Consider the following 20847-nt stretch of genomic DNA (forward strand, 5'->3'; position numbering starts at 1 on the left):
TGGATGAAGCTGTTCTGCCTTCCTGATAAGGTTGATCAATTAGGATATTTCCTCTTTATACTCACAGGGTCTGATCAGATACAGCAGGCATTCAGGTCAACACTAAGCAGTCTCTCTTGAGACCCTTTTAGGCTTATTACTTTTGTTTATGAGCATGCGTATGCTTGTCTCTCTGTGTGTGTGCACATTAGCACAAGTTCCTGTGGAAACCAGAGAAGTTATCAGTTCCTCATGACACTGAAGCTATAGGCTGTCATTAGCCACCGAATATGGATGCTGAAAATTGTACTCAGGGTCCTCTGGAAGAGCAGCAAATGCTCTTAACCACCAAGCCATGTCTGCAGCCCCTTCCTGGAGAATTTCGCTCTTGTTCTTGGGAGAGATGCTCTCAGTGCCCATGAGAGCATGATCCACATAAGGAAAATGCTATGCAAGGCTGTCAGTAGTCGTCCTACTCTGATATGGAGGTCTTGCATCTGAGAATAAAGCAGTTCTAGAGGAAAGCAGGCTAGAGATGCTGAGAGATAGAAACAGAGTCTTGGGATTAGGTAAACCCCAGCGAGATGCAGGAGCAGACCTCAGCACTTGGGATGCAGAAGCAGGAGGATGCTCTACACATAGGAGCTTCAGGTTAATCTGGGTTGCAGAGTTAGAGCTTACCTTAAGTAAAATCACACACACACACACACACACACACACACACACACACACACACACACACACACCAAAATTCCCTCTTTGGTTTGAACTTTGAGTTTCTGCTACTTGCTTCTGAAATTGTTCTGCATAATACAAGGAGATAAAAATCTGGAAGTGTGCAGTCACTAAGTTTGTTCTGCCTCATTCCAGCTGTAGGAAGAGTATAAATTCTGAAGTCCAAGACCGGTAGATTGAGGAGTGATACAATTTTCTTACTACTCCATTTCCTTGGCAGTAAATTTTGTGACTGTGACAAGCTACCACTGTGTCTCAGTGGCCCTGGTAGTGTTACAATATGCATGGAGTCATTGGGTGAAGTTATAGGTTAGGTCTGACCTAACTGTATCACAAGTATTGACTTAACGGGAAAAAAATACTTTGCATTTTAAGTTCTCTGTCCTTTATTTACTACTCCCTTGAGTCTGTGTTTTGCATTATGGTAACTTAAAGGCAGGAGGCAGAGATACTCTCAGATGACATTTCAGGGAATAATTTTACCCCTTAATCAATGATACTTCTCTCCAACTCTCTTGGAACTGACTTCTTTAGCTCCATCTCTGCACTTGGGAAAATAGGAACATCAGTATTTTCAGCCTCCTGGTGAAGTGATGTTTGTATTATCCCAGATATCTGAGAAAAGCAGGAGAGAGAAGACTGGCAAATACCTCGTTTGATGAAGAAACATATTAGTAGCAGACAGTGATTATTATATAGACTTTCCCCCTTTCTCTGTAGGACAGCAACAGTGCCCCGTTTAAAACTGATGACCAGGTTTTAAATTTAGGAACATAGTTCATTTGTGATATGGGATTTGAACCATTAGAAAAATTGAGCAGCCTGAGTGAGCTCTGAGGTGGAGTTTGAACCTGGAGAATCTTGCTGTAAGAACGTTTTATCGCATGAATGAAATAATGGTGTTTGCTTGTAGAGAAACTGGGGTGGTGTTGGGGGAACAGTGACAATCCTGTTAGCCTTCCCCATGCAAAGAAGTCCCATAAAGGAAATGGTGAACTTCAGAGAGCCCTAAACATCATAGCTTTCTCAGAATCATATTTCCCTTTCTACCAGAAAAATATACATGTTTAGTGTATGACCTGGTCCCAGGAACTGAGTGAGCCCCATTCTGAGTACACTTTTTTGCTCTCAATGCAAGAGATGATTCCTAGTGTCATTTTGGCTTCAGCTTCATAGACATGGAGCTATTTGTTATGAGAATGTGCAAGAAGACTGGAAAGATGGCACATGCTGCTCTCTCAGAGGAGCACAATGTAGTTTCCAGTTCCCAGGTCCAGCGGCTCATAGCAACCTGAACTCCAGCTCCAAGGAGATCTGATGCCTTTTGGCCTTCATGGGCACCAGTACTCACATGCACAAATATGCACACATTTATAATTAAGAATAAAATAAACCTTAAGAAACAATTTAAAAAGAAAATATATAATAATTTTCAATAGATAAATAAGGAGATGAATGAGCATGTGTGAGCTGACTTTACCCATGCATATTTCATGCCAAACTTAATGGACATACAAGCCTGTCCGCCAGAGACCGGACTTACAATAAGAAAGTGCGGGGTGAATGAGCTTCCTGGAGCTGTTAGGAGGCTCACCTGTTTGAAATGGACTGCAAGGCAGGCAATGGGATAGTGACTGACTGACTCCTTTTTAGCCTAAAGCAATTCCCAGCTGCCAGAAAGTTGAAATATTAGAGCAAATTATACCACCTAAGTTAAAATAAGTGCCCTAGGAATAGAGCACTATAAATATTAAGATATATTCATTATGCAAGAGGCCGCATTCTATATTTTACCCGTTTCTGTTTCTTAATAACCACTGTTGAAATCACCATTACTGGTAATGTCTTCATCTATTTACTTCCACTGGTTGAGACACAAATTATTGGCACATCCTCAGAGCCATTCCCTTCTGATTGTTTATTCCAGAAGCATCCTTTATAGCTATCAATAGGGGGGAAAAGCCACTTAAAAACCATAGGTGTTTTATATCTAAGAATTTTGCAATCTGGTGTAAGGTTGACAATATGCCTCAAGCAAAACCAGATCAACAAACAAAAAGCCGACTACTCTTTACTCACTTTTCTGACTCACATCACAATTCACAGAGTGTGCAGCGTAGCATCCATCTTACAGCTAGTAATGTGAAATTAACAGACTTAATTCATTTATTTTTCTTGTATAAAAACTCTTACGTGATAGCCACAGCTGGAGCCTAGGTCCTCTGAACAGAGAAACTCTGGTGTGGGTCTTCACAAGATGATCAGAGAATTCCTGATAAGGAGACTTGGTAAACAGTCTCTTTCTAAAGGTCAGGGGTCAGGTAACTGTGGGTCTTGGAGATGGCATCAAAGGTGGCCTTGGCAAAGTTGCCCAGGGTGGCAGTGCAGCCTCTGGCTGAAGTGTAGCAGTCATCTATACCAGCCATCCTCAGTAGCTTCATGGGCACAGGAGCAGAGACAATGCCAGTGCCTCTGGGGGCGGGGATGAGACGCACCAGCACAGAGCCACAGCGGCCTGTCACCTTGCATGGAACAGTGTGGGGCTTGCCAATCTTGTTCCTCCAGTAGCCTCTTCTCACAGGGAACAACAGAAAGCTTGGCCAAGATGATGGCCCCTTGAATGACAGTGGCAACCTTTTTGGAGCAGTTAACACCATGACCAATGTGACCATTGTAGTCCCCAAACGCGACAAAAGCCTTGAATCTGCTCCACTGGCCAGCCCGATTCTGCTTCTGCACTGGCACGATTTTCAGAACCTCATCCTTTAGAGATGCACCCAGGAAAAAGTCAGTAATCTCAGACTCCTTAATGGGCAGGGAGAACAGATAGATCGCCTCCAAGGACTTGATCTTAATGTCCTTAGCCAGATGGCCCAGTGTGGGTGACCGGGAACCACTCCTTGTCTTCAGCTTTACCTCTACGAGTCCCGCGGCCTCGACCATGGTCCCTGTGGTAAGATCACTGCCGCTGCGGAATCCTCCGGAATCCTCCAGAATCCTCCAAGGAAGCCATCATGGCCTCCTAACCCTGGGCCCCAGGGTCCTCTGGGCCCTCCCGCTGCATCGGCGTCATCCACCATTTGGTGTTTTCACAGAAAAGAAGCGTGTGAAATTATTTTTAATGTGTTTATCTGGCAGGATCTAGGCACTCTTACTACATGCTATAGTAGTGATTTCAACAACCTAGAAATAGGTACCACTCCACTTGAGAAAATAAAGGGTTAGCGATGAAGGATTTGCCCAAAGCCATATAATTAGCAAGTGGCTGAGCCAGCCAGCCACATCTTACCCTCTGTTTTCCCTTTCCTTGTTTTCCAGGCAGAGTTTCATGCATTTTTGAGCTGGCCTAAGCTCTGCACCCTGTATGTTCATCACACCCAGTTTATGTCATACTCGGGAGCAAACCCAGCATTCATGCACCCAGATGGGAACCCTACCAACTGAGTTAGATCCTTATCCCCAGCCTTCAGGTCTTCACATTCTATCTCAGAAACTGTATTAGGCATATATGAACATGTGCAAGAATATGAAGAGTGAAAGAGACTATTACAGAGCCAGTAAGATGACAAGGGTGTTTACCAGCAGCCCAATGAGCCGAGTTCCACCCCAGAACCCACATGATAGACGGAGAGAACTCATCCCCACCAACTGTCCTTGGGTTTTTACATGCACACCTTGCACCTCCTCAATAAATAAATAAATGTAAATAAATAAATAATAATGTAAACCGTTAATTATTTGTAAAAAAAAAAAAACTTTAAATTGAAAAGAGACACTATTAGGTTCACACTCTAAGTTTAGAATCTAAACTGTTACTTAAGACATAGCCTACAAGACTGAAAATGTATTTATTTAACTTTATTCCAAATTTGCTTTCTGGGGGGCCTAGAGAGTTGGCTCAGCAGCTTAAAGCATCGGATGCCCTTCAGGGGACCCAGGTTCAATTCCCAGCATCCACACAGTGGCTCACAGAAGATCGTAATACTTGTTCCGGGGCATCTGATACCTTCTTGTGATCTCCACAGGGACCAGGTACACATATGATGAACAAACATTCATGCAAGGCAAAACATTCATACAGTGAAAGTAAATAAAGAATTTTTTTTAAAAGTAGGGGTCATTAGTGACATATACCTTTAATCCCAGCACTCTGGAGGCAGAGGCAGACAGATCTCTGTGAGTTCAAGTCCAGCCAGGTCTACAGAGTGAGTTCCGGGATAGCCAGGGCTATACCCTGAGACTCTGTCTTGAAAAAAACAAAAACCAAACTACCACCAACTTCGCTCCAGACTCTGCTAAACAGTCTCCTTAACTGACAGTTAGTATCCGCTCAGTATTCTACCTACATCACCAATGACCAGCACGTCTTTGTGTCTTAGTAGGTACCATTATCTTTATTTTTAAAATGTGGTCAAGGACCAATAAATGGTTCAGCTGGGAAAGGTGCTTGCCATACAAGCCTGGGAACTTGAATTTTATCCTTAAGCCTACAGAAAGGTAGAAGGAGGGAACAATTTTAACCACACACCGCTATCACCATCACCGCTGCTGCCACCACAATTGTTGTCATCGTCGTCATCATCACCATCATCATCATCAGATCATATAATGAAATGAAGCTGGTGGCTGGACATAGCAGCTCATGCCTGTAATCCTAGCATTTGGGAACTGGAGGCAGGAGAATCAGGAGATCAAGATTACCCACCGGGCGGTGGTGGCGCACATCTTTAATCCCAGCACTTGGGAGGCAGAGGCAGGCGGATTTCTGAGTTCGAGGCCAGCCTGGTCTACAGAGTGAGTTCCAGGACAGCCAGGGCTACACAGAGAAACCCTATCTCGAAAAACCAAAAATAAATAAATAAATAAATAAAAATAAAATGTAAAGTAAATTAAACAGTGCACAGTCCCAGGGTTTCTGGATGTGAAATGAACGTAGCCACCGTTATTAATTTGTTGTGCTCTGGGCTGATTCTGAGTGCCTCCTGTCTGTTCTCTGTGTTTGCTTCTCGCTAGGTGACCTCACTCGATCTCTTTAAAATCTCGATGACTTTAAAAATAATCTATACTAGCAACTCCAAAATGTATGTCTCCTGCCAAACCAATCTCTGCAAATGTGAGCCAGTTCATGTCACTTTTCTCTTCAAAATCACTGCTAGGGCTTCCCACCTCTCTGGCCGAGAAACAATCGGAGCCCTGCCGAGAGCCTGTGGGAAGCTCTGCGCACCGTGTCCTACTTTGCAGACCATCCCTCAACTCTTGGCGACTTCCTTCTTTTTCAGCCATGCTGCGGTTGTATGTTGAACACCCCCTAAAGGGTCTTGCTCCTTAGACTCTTTCTACTTCCCATTTTGCCTTGTGGGCCCATCCCCAAAGGTTCATGCAACGTGACCCTTTCTGTGACTGAAGTTCCTGCTCAGACACTGTCTCAGCAAAGAGCCTGCCGGCCCCTGACCCCACCCCGCCCCCACCCCGCCCCCACCCCTGCCCCCCCACCCCTGTTTCTTTCCTTGCTTTACGTTTCTATATGAGCCAATTACTAATCTATTCGTTTTTTAATGGTCTGTTGTTTTCACCTAGAGTGTGAACTGAATGAAAGCAGCAAACCTCATCTTGTTCACAACCCCTAAGTCAGTGCTTGGTAGATGGCAGGCATTCAATAAATATTTATTGCTTAATTATAATTATGTTAATTGCCCAGCTTCTGACATCTCTTGCTCTTTCTACCCCACTCATCACTCATTTGCATCTTGTGTTAGAGAAGACACAAACTTCTGTATGCATTTCACTGGTTCTTAAGACTCTTATATTGAAACCAGAAACTTTGGGGTTAGTGCTTTGGCTTATCAGGTAAAGCAGAAGTCACGGAGGCTGATGACCTGAGTTCTATCCCAGGGACCCACACTTAGAGAGGAGAGGAATGACAGCTGCAGGTTGTCCTCTGAGCTCTGTGGTAGTGCTGTAGTGTGTGTGTGTGTGCACTCGTACACATACAAAGTAATAAGCTAGAAAAATTTTCCATAGTTGGAGTTGATTTATCACTCAGCAGAAATGAAGAAATATGCACTTCATGCCTGCCACAAACTCTTAGATAAGAAATAACCAGCAGTGCCAGTGTGGTGGCTGAACAGGCAAAAGCCCTGGCTCCCAAGGCCGATGACCTGGGTTCAACCCCTGGAACCCACAATGCAGGAGAGAGCTGACTCTTGCAAGGAACTGTTAGCGACTCAAAGTCCAAGAAAGCAATACTTGTGCTTCTGAATCACTAAGCTAATTACTGGTTCTGTAATGCATCCAAACAGAACAGCTGACCCATCTTCAAACCTTTCCTTTCCCCCTATTTATTTTTCTGAGTCTTAGCCCATTCATTTACTAAACTCAAATTTTAAGGAGTTTTCCTGGATGTCTCTATCTCCCATCCATCTGTAAAGACTAAAAGCTACAAAATCTATCCTGCAGCTGACTCATTTCCTCTCTGCTGTCCCAAGACAAGGCCACCTGTCTGAGGCTGCCAGCTTCCTCTCACAGTCTCATCTTCCCTTGACTCTTCCTCCCAACAGTCAGAGATCTCCTAAGAATATCAATTACACTCTCTCTTGTTAAAGATTTCAATGGCCTCCTTTTATTATTCCACTGTAAGTTAGCAACTCTTAAAAACTTCTGGCCCATTATCCTAGCCCCTTGTGATGATGACCAGGGCACACTTCTCTACTACTGTCCGCCCACCTGTTTGGGACTTCTGGTTATATGAGCCTTCTCTCATATTCTCAAGCACAGGAGCCCCTACCCTGTCCCCACATCTCTGCACTAACAACTCCTTGTCTAAATGGGCCTGCCTTATAAGCCAAAGAGGCTTTCTCTGACTCTTTGTCCAATCTGCTCTGTCAGAGAGTGAGTTAATTCAGTTATCATGCGGGGTCCATAACAGCGTCCAATAGAGAGTGAGCATCCAGAAATAAGCGAGAGTGGCGACTGTCTCAACTTAGATAGCTGATGTGAGAATTTTCTCATCCCTAGCCTTACTAATTTCCCATCCATATCCTCTCAAACCTATAATTCAACCCACAAAAAGGACCAACACTAACAGAAGGGCTTTCTTAGTAACCACAGGTCAAGATTTGGATTCCAGTCAATAATTTAGAATCACTAAATAATAGAGGAAAACAAAACATCCGAAATGAACAATAGCGAAAAGAAAAACTATCGTTTGTCACTTAAAATATTAAAGGCCACGAGAAAGAAAATTCATAAAATTCAAACATTTTTGAAGTCAGATATGTTAGGGAATATATACAGGGAGCAAAAAAGTGAGACAGGAAAATTTGACAGAGGGAGGACATAGCCAGTAACAAGCTATAAGGATGCAAGTTTCTGGGTTTGGGTACCACTTCTTGACTTGTAAACTAAGATGCAATGAGGTGGAATTGGAGGGGGAGGGCGTGTTGAAATGATAAGGTCAGGCACCAGGACCAGTGACGCAAAAGAAGCTAGAGAGGAAGTAGGACTGAGCAGAGCCAAGGAGAGAGCAATACAAAAGCAGCCTCGGATCTAGCCGGAGTGGCAAGCGTTAAAGGGAGGCGGGGAGTGACGCGGTTTGCGTCTAGAGCGGCTCCTTGGAGTCCACAGCATCCACCGCCGGAGCCTCGCCTTCCTTTCTCCGTCTGCAGACATATCGAGACACAAAAAGAGGCAACCCCTGGATCAGTGCGAGGGACCTATTCCCATCATGACCGAGACCACAAAGACCCACGTTATCCTGCTGGCCTGCGGCAGCTTCAATCCCATCACTAAAGGGCACATTCAGATGTTCGGTGAGTCCTCCCGCCCACCCCGGAGGCTGCTTCCGCTGCTCTACTCTCGCCAATATCAGGGTTTTCCAGGGCGATTGAGCAGGAAGGCGTGCGCCCCTCTGAGGGGTGCGCCCGCTGATCCGGCTGGTGCCAGGTCAGCTATAGCTATCCCCGCTGACACGGGCCGACGCAAACTGCGTTCTTTTTTTTCCAGGCTTCGCTAGCCTGGGGCCAGATCGCCTCGCTGAGGGCCAGGATGGGGGAGGTGCGGGGCTGGGGGTGAGTGTCCTCTGGGGCGGGGTGGGGGCTCCAGGTTAGAGCCCTGGAGTGCGGTGGTTTGAGTACTTAGCTGGCCAGGGTGGGGATAGGGGCAGAGGTTGGGGTGTGAAGAAGGGAGGAGAGGGGCTGGAGATAACGTGGTGTTTGTTTAGGATGGTCAGAAAGCTCGAAGGAGTTAAATGTGCCTCGGAGACACAAACACTCGCACACGACACACCAGTGGCAGGGACTGGGGCTTCAAGGAGACTACTACTGGGCTTGGCTGGCAGTTCCGGGAGTGTCCTAAACAACGGACAGTGTTTAGGGATTGTAGCCTTGGTGGCCCAAAGCGGTGGATGCTAGCTGATGGCGAGGGAGGGGTATCACTGCCCTGCTGAGGTTTGGCTCCGGCAGCCTTGGAAAGGGGAGGGGGCGGGGCGGCTGCTCCGGGAGGTGGTCCACGAGCCGGCGATATGGATCCGGGCCCAAGTTGGCCAAGGCGGCGATGACACTCGGCATCCTTGCGGTGTGAGTGTGAGGATGGATGTTTAAATGTGCGTAAGAGCTCGTGTGTGGGGTAGGGACGCGTCTTCACGAGTTTGTTTTTGAGGTTTGGGACGTACAGTGAGAGGGGGAAAGCCCCCGCGTCTGGTTGCGTGCATAAGGTCCAACAGAGAGGCAGGAGAAGAGGTGATTTTCCGCGCAGGTTGGAAATTTCTCGCCGCCGGTGCAGAAGCCACGAGGCTCAGAGGCTGCTGCTGTAGGACCCAAAGGCGCAGGGTGTGTGCACGTTTAGATCCTTGAGAGAGGGACGCGGGGTCACTTTAAAAGCAGAAATTGAGAAGTTAGAAGTTGGGGGTGATTTCTTTTGCTGGGACTCAAGGAAATGAGTAAGGGAGAGAGTCAGGGCTCTGGGGATGGGAGAAGGACAGGGTAGAGTCTCTGACCCGGCCCTGCGGTGAGGCGCTCTCCACAGGCGGCGGTGCTGAAACGCAGCGCGCTGCTACTGGCTGCGGGCACACGTGTTTGCCCAGGTCTGGAGGACTGCCAGGGCTTTCCTAGGCTGTTTAATGAAAGTCACAGCATATCCGTGAAGACCACCCCAATGCTCCAGCTAAATATACTCGCCCCTAAACCTAAAAGATGAATCTGCACTGGGTCTGACGATTTAAAAACTCAGGACAACGTAATAAAACTACCCTGCACACAGGGCAGGTCCAGTAGCCACCTTACAGAATGGGAAGAGGACGCCTAGGAAGCAGTCATCCCTTCCACTTTATTCTGTAAGCTTTAAAAGTGTTTATTCAGAAATGACACCAACTTGCCTGTTAAACAGGATGCTTTGTTCCAGCATCAAGGTAAACCAGCAGCAGGGTAGGCCACTTCCTCAGTCTTCTGAAGTAGCAGCAACCCGGGCAGCCACCACTTTGTACCTTCTTGTGAGTCCAGTGTCTTCTCTTCTACTCTTCGTCCTCCTCGCCCATTTTCCCATAGGCAGTCTTATGCTGATATTGTTTCCCTTTCCCTTGGCCAGGCAGGATCGAGCTTCCTTGGGAACCCTTTCACGTTAGTAATCTTTAGTGGGCCAGTGGGTGCTCCTCCTTTCTTTCGGGGGCTAAGGATGTGGAAAATCCCACTTGCTGTAAGATCAGAAGTGGGTCAGATTTTGACTGAGAGCAAAGGCCTGGTACTGCAGCTGGAGAGTTTGGTAGCAGCGATAAAAGTGGTTACTGAGGGGATGCTGACCAGCCAATTCTCCGGGAGCTTTGGGGATAAAATGTGAAAGCAGGTACTGGTTGTAGCAGAAGATTTTACATTTAGATTAAGTGAAAGAAGACATTTGACAGTGGCCATTAGTCACTTCCCATTGGCTCTGAGGACCAATCAAGAATAGCTGTCAAGAAAGCCCTTTTAAGTGTCCATTAAGTGTAACATAAAGAAACACAAGAAAAAGGCTGTGTGATGTGCGTTCACTCTGGGTGGAAGGAGCTTACAATGTAATGGAGGCATTTCTAAAGTACAGAAACATGTGAAAAGCAAGCAAGAAACGGAAGGCAAAATAGATATTAAACCATTTATTGTGGGATCTCTTATTGGTATCTTTGAGCTTTGGCCACATTTTGAAAATGATTTTTATGACATTTATTTCATTATTATTTGTGTGTGTGTGTGTGTGTGTGTGTGTGTGTGTGTGTGTGTGTGTGTGCGTGTGTGTGCTACAGCTTTCATACAGAGGTCAGAGGACAACTTGTGAGAATTGCTGCCCTTCTACTGTGTGTGTACCGGGTACTGACCTCAGGTTGTCAGCTTTGGTGACAAGCATCTTTGCTTTCAGAGCCACTGTAGCAGCCCCATAATATTTCTTTTTTGTTGTTGTTGTTTGTTTTTCTTTTTCATTGTTTTTGGAGACCCTGTCTCAGTTTTATTGCCCTGGATGGCCTAGTACTATGTGGTTCTGGCCAGTCCTGAACTCACAGAGATCTACCTGCCTCTTCCTTGTGAGTTGGTTTTATTTCATTTTATATGTCTTGATAATGGGTCTCACTCTTAGCCCAAGCTGGTCTCAAAGTCATGTTACTTTTGCCTCAGCCTCTGCAAGTACTGAAACAGGCACGAGCTACCGTGTTTGGCTTTATAAATTACTTTTGTATGGCAATTTCTAGTTAAAAGCTTTTCACATATGCTTTAAACTTGTCATATTAACAGTCTAGCAAGACAGATATCATCACCTCTTTTGTGAGTGGGGAACTGGGTTTTAGAGACTGAGCAGGTAATAAAATGACTTGGTTTTGAGACAGGGTCTCAAGTGCCCTAGGCTGGCGTCAGCATGGCTGTGCTTCAGGGGCGACTTGAACTCCTCACACACCTGCTTCTGCCTCCTGAATGCTGGGATTGCACAAGGACACCCAGTCCTGAGTTGACTTGAGCCTCACATCGCAGATCCCTCTTACAGATGCTGCCATACTGCATAAGCTACGAAGACATGCTCGGCTAATTTGGTTGGGTCATCGTATGAGCACTGTTCCCTAATTAGAATGAAATTGGCCTTCAGCTTATTGAATCCTTGGTGGCATGTTTTCTTAAGAGCTCTTTAAAAAAAAAAAAAGGATGTGGATGATAGCATTGGACAAGCTATCTACAAACTATTTCCTTTTTGTCTGTCTGTTTGTTTGTTTTTCGAGACAGGGTTTCTCTGTGTAGCCCTGGCTGATCTGGAACTCACTCTGTAGACCAGGCTGGCCTTGAACTCAGAAATCCGCCTGCCTTTGCCTCCCAAGTGCTGGGATTAAAGGCGTGCGCCACCACTGCCCGGAAAACTATTTCCTCTTAAATATGGCTTTAAGGTTTTTCTCCCCCAAAATACATAAGTACCTAACATAATTATATTATCAAACTTTCTTTAGGTATGTGAACGTTGGGGGTGCATGCTTATAACCCAGAGTTTGAGGTGCAGAAACAGGAGGATCAGGAATTCCAGACAGTCTCTGTTATGTAAAGCTAGCTACATGAGACTGTATCACAAAAACAAAAACAAAACAAAAAACAAACAAAAGAACAAAAAAACCCAACAACAAAAAACTCTAAAACTAAAAACAAAAACAAAAAACCCTTAAGTTGCTTTAATAGAGCACCTGTATTTTTTAAATCGAGTTGCTTACCAAGGGGGGGGGGAGAGACAAAATATAAACAAGCAGACAAACAAAATCAACACTTAGAACTAAAGAACTCACTGTTTTCCTTTTTTTTTTTTTTAATGCATTTGTGTATTGTTCCTGTGTGTTCAGGAGCACATATGTGCACAGGGTCACGTGTGTGAACAGGTGTGCATGTCATTCTTAGGAGACAACCACCTCTTTTAAGACAAGGCCTCTCACTGGCCTCTCAGATCCTCAGGGATCTGCTTGTTTCCACCTCCCCAGTGCTGACATCACATGCATGTGTCACCAACCTTTTTTTTTTTTCTTTTAATGTGGGTTCTCAGGTCCTTGTAAAGAAAGTACTTTCGATTAAGCCATTCCCCAAGCCTCATTCTTCATTTGTATAAATTATACCTAGTACAATTTTGGATATTTGTAAAATATTTTAGAATGAATCTTTCTTTTACTATAAAAGAGGAGTTGAATTTATTTATCCAATTTGTACTGAAGCATAGGAAAACATAGTATTGGTGACTAAGATAATTGACAGCATCTCATTCACAGCTAAAATGTTCTCATGGATGAGTAAAAAGTTTTTAGCAAAGCAAAACCGTGAACTAATGAGGTCACTGTTCATGGGTCGACCTCACTACATAAGAAGACAATGTGAAGCTTCAAGGATCTTTATGTAAATTCTTTGTTTTCATAACTTTAAAGAAAATTATACTGAAATACCATTTCCAGCAAACTGATGTGTAATCTCTATTAAAAAACGAATACTGCCAGGCAGTGGTGGCGCACACCTTTAATCCCAGCACTTGGGAGGCAGAGGCAGGCGGATTTCTGAGTTCAAGTCCAGCCTGGTCTACAGAGTGAGTTCCAGGACAGCCAGGGCTACACAGAGAAACCCTGTCTCAAAAAACCAAAAAAAAAAAAAAAAAAAAAAAAAAAAAAAAAAAAGAGAATACTAATAGATATTTATATTGATATATTTATTGGTAAGTCTAACATTGAGTGGTCAAGCAGCAAGTCTGAGTAGAAAAGAAGAAAGGCCGATTGATTAATTTGGGCATAAAAGAAGAACAAGATGGTTTAATCAGAGCAGAAATAATATCCTGCTTTAGATGACTGTAAAATAGATTTTCCAGTGTTTCTATTTCAGCGTGTTTTTTTTTCCTTTGAGTAATTGGATCATTTGAAAAGAGTCTGATTCTGTTCTCTGTGGGTGCAGATGGAATGTAGCCTCTGCTGTCACAGCTGAAATGAACTTGAGGGCCAACAATAACTACCAGAAAGCAAGAAAGCATTTAAGAAGCTAGCCTTGTCAACATAGAGAGTTCCAGGTCAGCTAGAGCTACACAAGACCTTATCCTGGGCGTGGGGGAGCATTTAATGTGCTTGAAATGCTTACATTATTAAATGGTCACTAAACACAACATAGTGATCCATACTATGGATTTGCTTGGTTTCCTATGAGACAAAATAGATTTGGGATAAGAGACAGGGCAGAAGTGGGAGAGTTTGAGTCAAGTTCTTACTATGTAGCATAGGCTGTATTACAACTTGATATATAGCCCAGGCTAGTCTTGAATTTACCATCCTTTTGCCGCAGCATTTTAAGCTGCTGGGATTAACAGCTATGTCCCACTATATCTGGCTGAACTAGAACATAGGAGAGCCCACTTTACAAATGGCAAAGCAGAAGGCTCTACTTTCAGGGGTCATTTCTATAGTTCATTACAAATGGCAAATCGGGAGTACAAGTGTGTTATTTGAACAAGGGTATGTGTGAAAATCTGGAAGGAACCAGTTTTCAGATGTTCAGACTTGAATCCACAATACCCTTTCATGCCTATGCTTGTGACAGCAAGAATGATACTGAGAACCACCAGTATTGCTGACGGAGGGAGCCATTGACACTTAGCTGACAACAAGGATGAGGAGACTCTTACAGCTAGCTAAATATACCAATAGAGGTATTTCTGCTCATATCAAGAATAGGCCTTGTTTTTCCAATTTTTCTGTACGCTCAGAATGCTTCTACCACCTCCTCCCCACCCTGCATTCTCTTCCCTTCCCACTCTTTACTTTGACTGATACCTTTATTTAGATTCTCATTTCAACAGTACTTTCTCATGAGAACCGCGCTGACTCCTAAATAAGTCTGGCTTCCCTGACATTTGCTTTCTTACCACCTGATGCTGTCTCTGTGACACAGCTCAAACTCCACGCTATAATTGGATTTCTATAAGGAGAGAAACGCTGTGTAATATCGTCACTGACTCTTTCCTAAGACCCAGCGCAGAGAAGATGTTCACCATAGTTGCTGAATAAATAGGAAATAAAAGGACAGTGTAAAGTCTGTGCCAGACAGAGGGACTGAGCATGCTCATGGGCTGAGGCAATGACGTAGTCATCAGGTATCAGAATCAAGAAAAAGGGAACAGGAGGACACATGCTAGAGTACCTGAGGTCTGGTCAGGTGTGAAAGCCTGTGACTCGTGTTAAAGAATTCAGACTTTTCCCAATGGCAAGGAAGGGACACTATTGTTTTTAAGTAAAGAAAATAGACATATCTTTTAAATTAATACTTAATAGGATTTTAAGAGTTTATTATTTTTATTTATGTGTATGTGTGTGCCTCAGAGACCAGAAGACATAGTTTACCCTAGACTCCAAGTTTCAGATGGTTGTGAGTTGCCTGACATGGGTACTGGGAACCAAAGCCAGGTTTTCTGGAAGAGCAGCCAGCACTCTGAAGCCCCAAGCGATCTCTCTCTAGCCCTTGTAACTAACTGAATGTTGAGCACAGGTGTCTAGTGAAGGGAGAGAACGTGGTGATTTCTTAGGCACACATTTCAGCAATACAGAATCACGAGAGCAGATGGGCGTCTGGCCTGGCTGCTGCTATCCGGGAAGGACACAGAGTGTATCTGAAAGTCACTGAGAGAGTGAATAGAAGTTCATGTTTGCTGGTTTGTATGTGCCTCTCCAGGACAGATAATAGAAAACACCAGAGGAGAAGCAGGTTTTAGCTGGTGGACAAAGTGAATATGAGTGGATTTTACTTCAAAACTTTAGGAAATTTATATTCTTACCAAGTTTTAAAGCAGGAGAAGAAAATAGGTAACTTCAAAGTCTCTCTGTGGCCTGGTATATCTGCTTGCTCTACAGCAAGCTCCCAGGAGGCTCCAGATGCATTCTTCAAAGTGTTCCACACACCAACAATGCCGAAGCTCATCAACATTAAGGAAATTAAAAAGATCAAAAGGGTTGGTTTTATTTTTTTTACTATGAAATTGGAAGATAGCCAAGATCTTAAATTGATTTCTTTTTAAAGTGAAGGCTGTGAAATTCAAATAGCTGATATATAGGTCCCAAAATTCTCAAAAACGTGCCCATCCCCAAGATGGTGGTTGTATCGACACCATCAAGCAGTACCAGGGAGTCCCACTAAACACAGGCTAAACTGAAGGCCTACTAAGGGCTCTACCTGGGGCTCTTGTGGTTGCTTCTTGGGTATGAGCTGTGTGTGCTTATACAGGAAAGCTGGGCTGGTCCAATCAGGCAGCTTGATGGGCTTTCTCTTCCTGAATTGAGTGGCTGCCTCCATTCGGACAGGAGCTGACTGGAAGAAGCAAATCTCCACTAGAGAAGTTGTCCTAAGCCAAAGAACAGGGCTCCTGAAGATTTTTCTATTTGCAGAAATTTTCTACCTAAAGGCATTTTTTACCCAACCCCCGATTGATTTTACACACACACACACACACACACACACACACACACACACACACACCAAACATTTACTGATAATAAATCAGAAAAATTTATTCTAAAACAACTCTTTGATATACGTGTACTTTTGTTATTTTATTATGACAAATTATATTTATTATAAATATAATATATAAATATAATAAACTTTAAATACATTTAAGTACAAATAGATAAATATAATACATATGAATTGTATTATAAATATAAGTAAATTATATTTATTATTATATAGATTAAAGAAAATTTGCATGTTAATGAGATGGATGTATTTGTTTGTTTTTACATAAAGAATTGAGGCTTAAGGCTGGGGCTGTCTTTCACCTGGTAGAGTGTCTGCAGACCATTCAGGAGGCTTTGGGTGTGATCTCCAGCACCAAATAAACTTAGTTCAGTGTTGCACTCAGGAATCATATGGGGTAGGGCTGGAAGTTCAAGGGCATCCTCAGCTACAAAATGAGTTTGAAGCCAATCTGGGCTACATGAGAAGCTGCCAAAAAAAAAAAACAAAACAACAACAACAACAAAAAAAAAACCCCACAGAATAAAACCAAACCCCAAACAACAATAACAAAAAAAAGCAAGCAACCAACCAATCAAGCAAGCAAACAAACCAAAAAACCAAGGAGTTAAATCCTGACAGAATATTTGATACTATGAGGTGCGGAACATCTTCATGTTTCTGAGAGTTACTGCTGTTTTGATGTTATGGTCAACAGTGCTCAGAATTCTGCTTCACGTACACACACAGGCAGAAGTGTGTTTTAGGCCATTTCAGAAACAGTTGGGAGTTCTACCCTAATCTGTGATGGCTGGGCTTGCTTGTCACCTGACATACCTGAAGAGAGAGCTTTAACCGAGAAATAGGCACCATCACATTGGCCTATGTCTATGGGGCATTTTCTTGAGTGCCAATTGATACGGGAACACCCTAGTGGGCAGTACCATCCCGGGGCGGGTGGGCCTGGTTGTACAAGAGAGCATGCTGAACAAGCCAGTGGAAGCAAGCCTGTAAACAGTGTTTCCTTGTATTCCTGCTTCAGTTTCTGCCTCGAGCTCCTGCCCTGCCTTCCCTCCATGACAGACTGTAACATGTAAGCTTAAATAAACTCTTTATTTCTTCAGCTGCTTTTGGATATGGGATCCATCATGGCAACAGAAAGCAAACTAGAACGTAACCCCAAGCCAAAATTCATTTAACAGTATTTTATGAAACTCAAGCCAGCAACTCAAAACAGCAATTTTTTTTAAAATAAAAATTCTAACACAATACAATACAAAAAGATACGGTTTTGGTGCTTACATGCAGACGTGTGACAAGAAGAAGACCTGGAAAGCCTTTGTTTCCTGTCATTAAATCACTAAGTTTCTGTGAGCAGAAAACCTTCAAGTGTAGCAGCACAGCATGCAACTGTCTGCTACGTGAAGTTTCAGACAGCACATATCAGTGTGACAAGGCTTAATGACATGTGCAATGCACAGTGTGACTATAAGGTGTATCTTCTAGTGAAGTCCCCAGATGCATCATGGGTGAGTACTTCCAGAAACACCTCAGATTCACCACACATTTGGTTTTGAATTAATCTTTGGCCTTTGTGCATCAGAACCCTTTTCCTGTAGCCAAATATTTCACACATTTAGTCACAGGGTCCCATTTGGGGTCGTGTTTCACAGTTTAAACATCTAAGGGCTGTGACCCAAAAGGTTGATTTTCTTAGAGTTTTGAAATGAAGAACTATTTCTTTTTGTTTTGCTTGATCATAGTCTATTTATCTAAGCCTTTTTTTTTTTTTTTTTTTGCTTAGAACTTTCAGGATTTCAAGAGTGAGGTGGTGTAGTGGCTTGTGTCTGGTGAGAGAAAACAGGTGAATTCCAGAAGCTCATAGCTAACCATCCATCCTGGATTCACGAGCTCCTGGCTGAGTAGTAGACCGTGTCTCATCACACACAGGAATGCTAGTGCACCAACACAAACACACACACACATACAAGTGCACTCACCACGTATACCAACTCCCCTCATAATTAAGAGGTTCATTGGCCCTTTAAGAAACAGTTTGAGAAATGACTGTTTTAGTATCTACCTATAGTCTCAGCACTTGGGAGTGAGAGGCAGGAGGGTCGAGAGTTCAAGGACAGCTGGGGGTATGTAGGACTGTCTCAACAAAACAAGTCTGATGCTTCCTGACATACACACGTGTTTAAGGACAGAGAGAGACTTTCATCATTTTTAAAAAATTTTTTTAATTTTCCATTACATATTAAATACATGTATTGAATTCTTACGCTATACCCTATAAGTAAGTACAGTCTTTATTGGTCAAAACTTGTTTGAATTCTTACTTAGTATGAATTGAAATGTTATGAATCACAGAGAAACATTTATGTACAAATCTCCAATGTTAGACTATCTCAAATGAACAGGTGAAAACACAAAATAACACTGAAGTTTGAACCTCTGTTCTTAAGATGCTCTCCGTGTGTGTGTGTGTGTGTGTGTGTGTGTGTTTTATGCTGATAGAGATATGTGTAGATACATGAAGTCACTTTTCTATCGGCAACCAATAGTTATAGAAGTAGTCAATGTGTGATTGAAGCAAAAGAAAAGAATGAAAACTGCTTTTTTTTTTTTTTTCAAAATGTTTCTTTGAACCAGATGTGGGGCTTTTGCCTGCAATCCCACTACTTGGGAAATTGAAACAGAAGGATGCTGCAAGTTTGAGCCAGCCCTGGCTACATAGTGACTTCCAAGTCAGATGTCACCACAAAGTGAGATCTTGTCTCCAAAGCAAAACTCCAAAAACAAGACAAAAAAGAAAAAAAAAAAGAATGAAAGAAAGAAACAAAATAATAACAACAAAACCAAAGAACAGGCACAGACACAGTAAAGACTTTTTCCAGTGCACGCCTTTAATCCAAGCACTTGGGAGGCAGAGGCAGGCGGATTTCTGATTTCAAGGCCAGCCTGGTCTACAGAGTGAGTTCCAGGACAACCAGGCCTATACAGAGAAATCCTGTTGGGGGGTGGGGGAACTTTTTCAATATGAGTTTTGTTTTGCAATTCTCAACACATACAGTTTTGCTTCACTAGAATAATTCTTTCGGATTGGATGCTATGGACCCATGACATAGAAGCTTTTTTTGCTAGAGAACCATGTCATGTCTCAGAATAAGTAAACGCGGCATCAGTTCGTAACAAAGGAAGGTTTCCACTGCGGGAGAGCTTCTAATTATAAGCATTCATGGCCGCAGATCAGACTTTTTCCTTTTGATACTTTTTGGCAGCTGGTCCCAGAAGTATTTTAGCTTTAAATGATGTTTCAATGCTTCCATGGTGTGACCAAGGCTACTGTCTTGACACTGACTCGCTTTTCCTTTTGCACTTCTCACTTTCTCTAAGATCTGTGCGCTTTACAGCAAAGACAAGTGCAGTTCCCACCACCACCGTCATAATGCCCATCCTCACTGTGGGGCTACCTTATGTGGGCTTTGAAAAACCTACCACCATTCAACTGCTTTTCATTAAACCTGCTCAATGTTCTTGGTCTTGGACAAGGAGCCAGCCAATAATTTGGGGGCTGCATAGATGGCTCAGAGGTTAAGAGCACTGGCTTCTTTTCCAGAGGACTTGGGCTTGATTCACAGCACCTGTGTGGTTAGTAACAACCATCTATAATTCCAGTTCCAGAGGATCTAACGCCCTCTTCTGGCCTTCATGGTCACTGCATGCATGTGTTGCACTGACATACATGCAGGCAAAAACCCCCGTACAACGGAAGTAAAAATGAAAAACACCCCCAGTTCTTATAATCTTGGGGAAAGTGAAGTTCAAGGAAGAGGTAGTTGGAGACCAGAGTTGGTCCCTAAAGGGCAGGTGGCACCCTTGTTCTAGGTTGTCATCTGTTTCACTGTTGCTACCCTCATGTAAGCAGCCATGGACTTTATTTAACATTCAGTATACACTGCCAGGCAGTGCTGGCACACACCTTTAATTCTAGCACTTGGGAGGCAGAGGCAAGAGGATCTCTGAGTTCGAGGTCAGCTTAGTCTATAGAGCAAGTTCCAGGACAGCTTAGGCTACACAGAGAAACCCTGTCTCAATAAAAAATCAAACCAAACCAAACCAAACCAAAACATCACTTACCACACAATAGGAGCTGGAACAGGGGATTGTCCCCAAGTAAAAGTAAGAGCTCATGGTGTTTCACAAGTCTGTTTAAACTAAAACTCTTGAACTATGCTTAATTCTTCCCCTTTTTGTACCATACCAATGTCAGCAAATATCTGGGGACCTTTGTGTCTTCTCCGTGTGACCAGGATCAATCACTTCTCCTCCCTTACACGCCTACTCCAAGGCACTGTGGGTATTTCTCAAAGTGACTGCAACAGCCTTTTAAAAAATTTGTTTCCATTTTCTGTGAGACAGGGTCTCCTGTAGCTCCGACTGGCCTTGAACTCATGATGACTTTGAACTTCTATTTCTCCTGTTTCTACCTCTTGAGTGTTGGGATTCACAGGCATAGGACACCACACCCAGTTTATGTGTTACTGAGTGCTGAACATACCAAGGAGCTACCTCCCAAGCTTGCTATAACCTCTTAACTGGACTCTACATTTGTCTTTGCCCATCAGTACCTGGTTCTTTTTTTTTCCTATCTTTTTGCATTCATTTATGT

The 20847-nt window shown here is 43.5% G+C and overlaps 1 protein-coding gene and 1 pseudogene across 1 annotated transcript in view; one reads left to right on the forward strand and one right to left on the reverse strand.

The window, feature by feature from the left end:
• Positions 1-2903: 2903 nt before the first annotated feature.
• Positions 2904-3857, reverse strand: LOC117716293 (small ribosomal subunit protein uS5 pseudogene; annotated as a pseudogene).
• A 4456-nt stretch (positions 3858-8313) lies between these two features.
• Positions 8314-20847, forward strand: part of Nmnat2 (nicotinamide nucleotide adenylyltransferase 2) — a 166116-nt gene continuing 153582 nt past the window's right edge. The window contains exon 1 of the mRNA XM_034513036.2: positions 8314-8522. Within this exon, the coding sequence (XP_034368927.1) occupies positions 8438-8522 (85 nt within the window). The 5' untranslated portion in view covers positions 8314-8437. The remainder of the gene's footprint in view (positions 8523-20847) is intronic.

The sequence above is a fragment of the Arvicanthis niloticus genome, chromosome 10, assembly GCF_011762505.2.
Source record: "Arvicanthis niloticus isolate mArvNil1 chromosome 10, mArvNil1.pat.X, whole genome shotgun sequence".
Lineage (NCBI taxonomy): Eukaryota > Metazoa > Chordata > Mammalia > Rodentia > Muridae > Arvicanthis > Arvicanthis niloticus.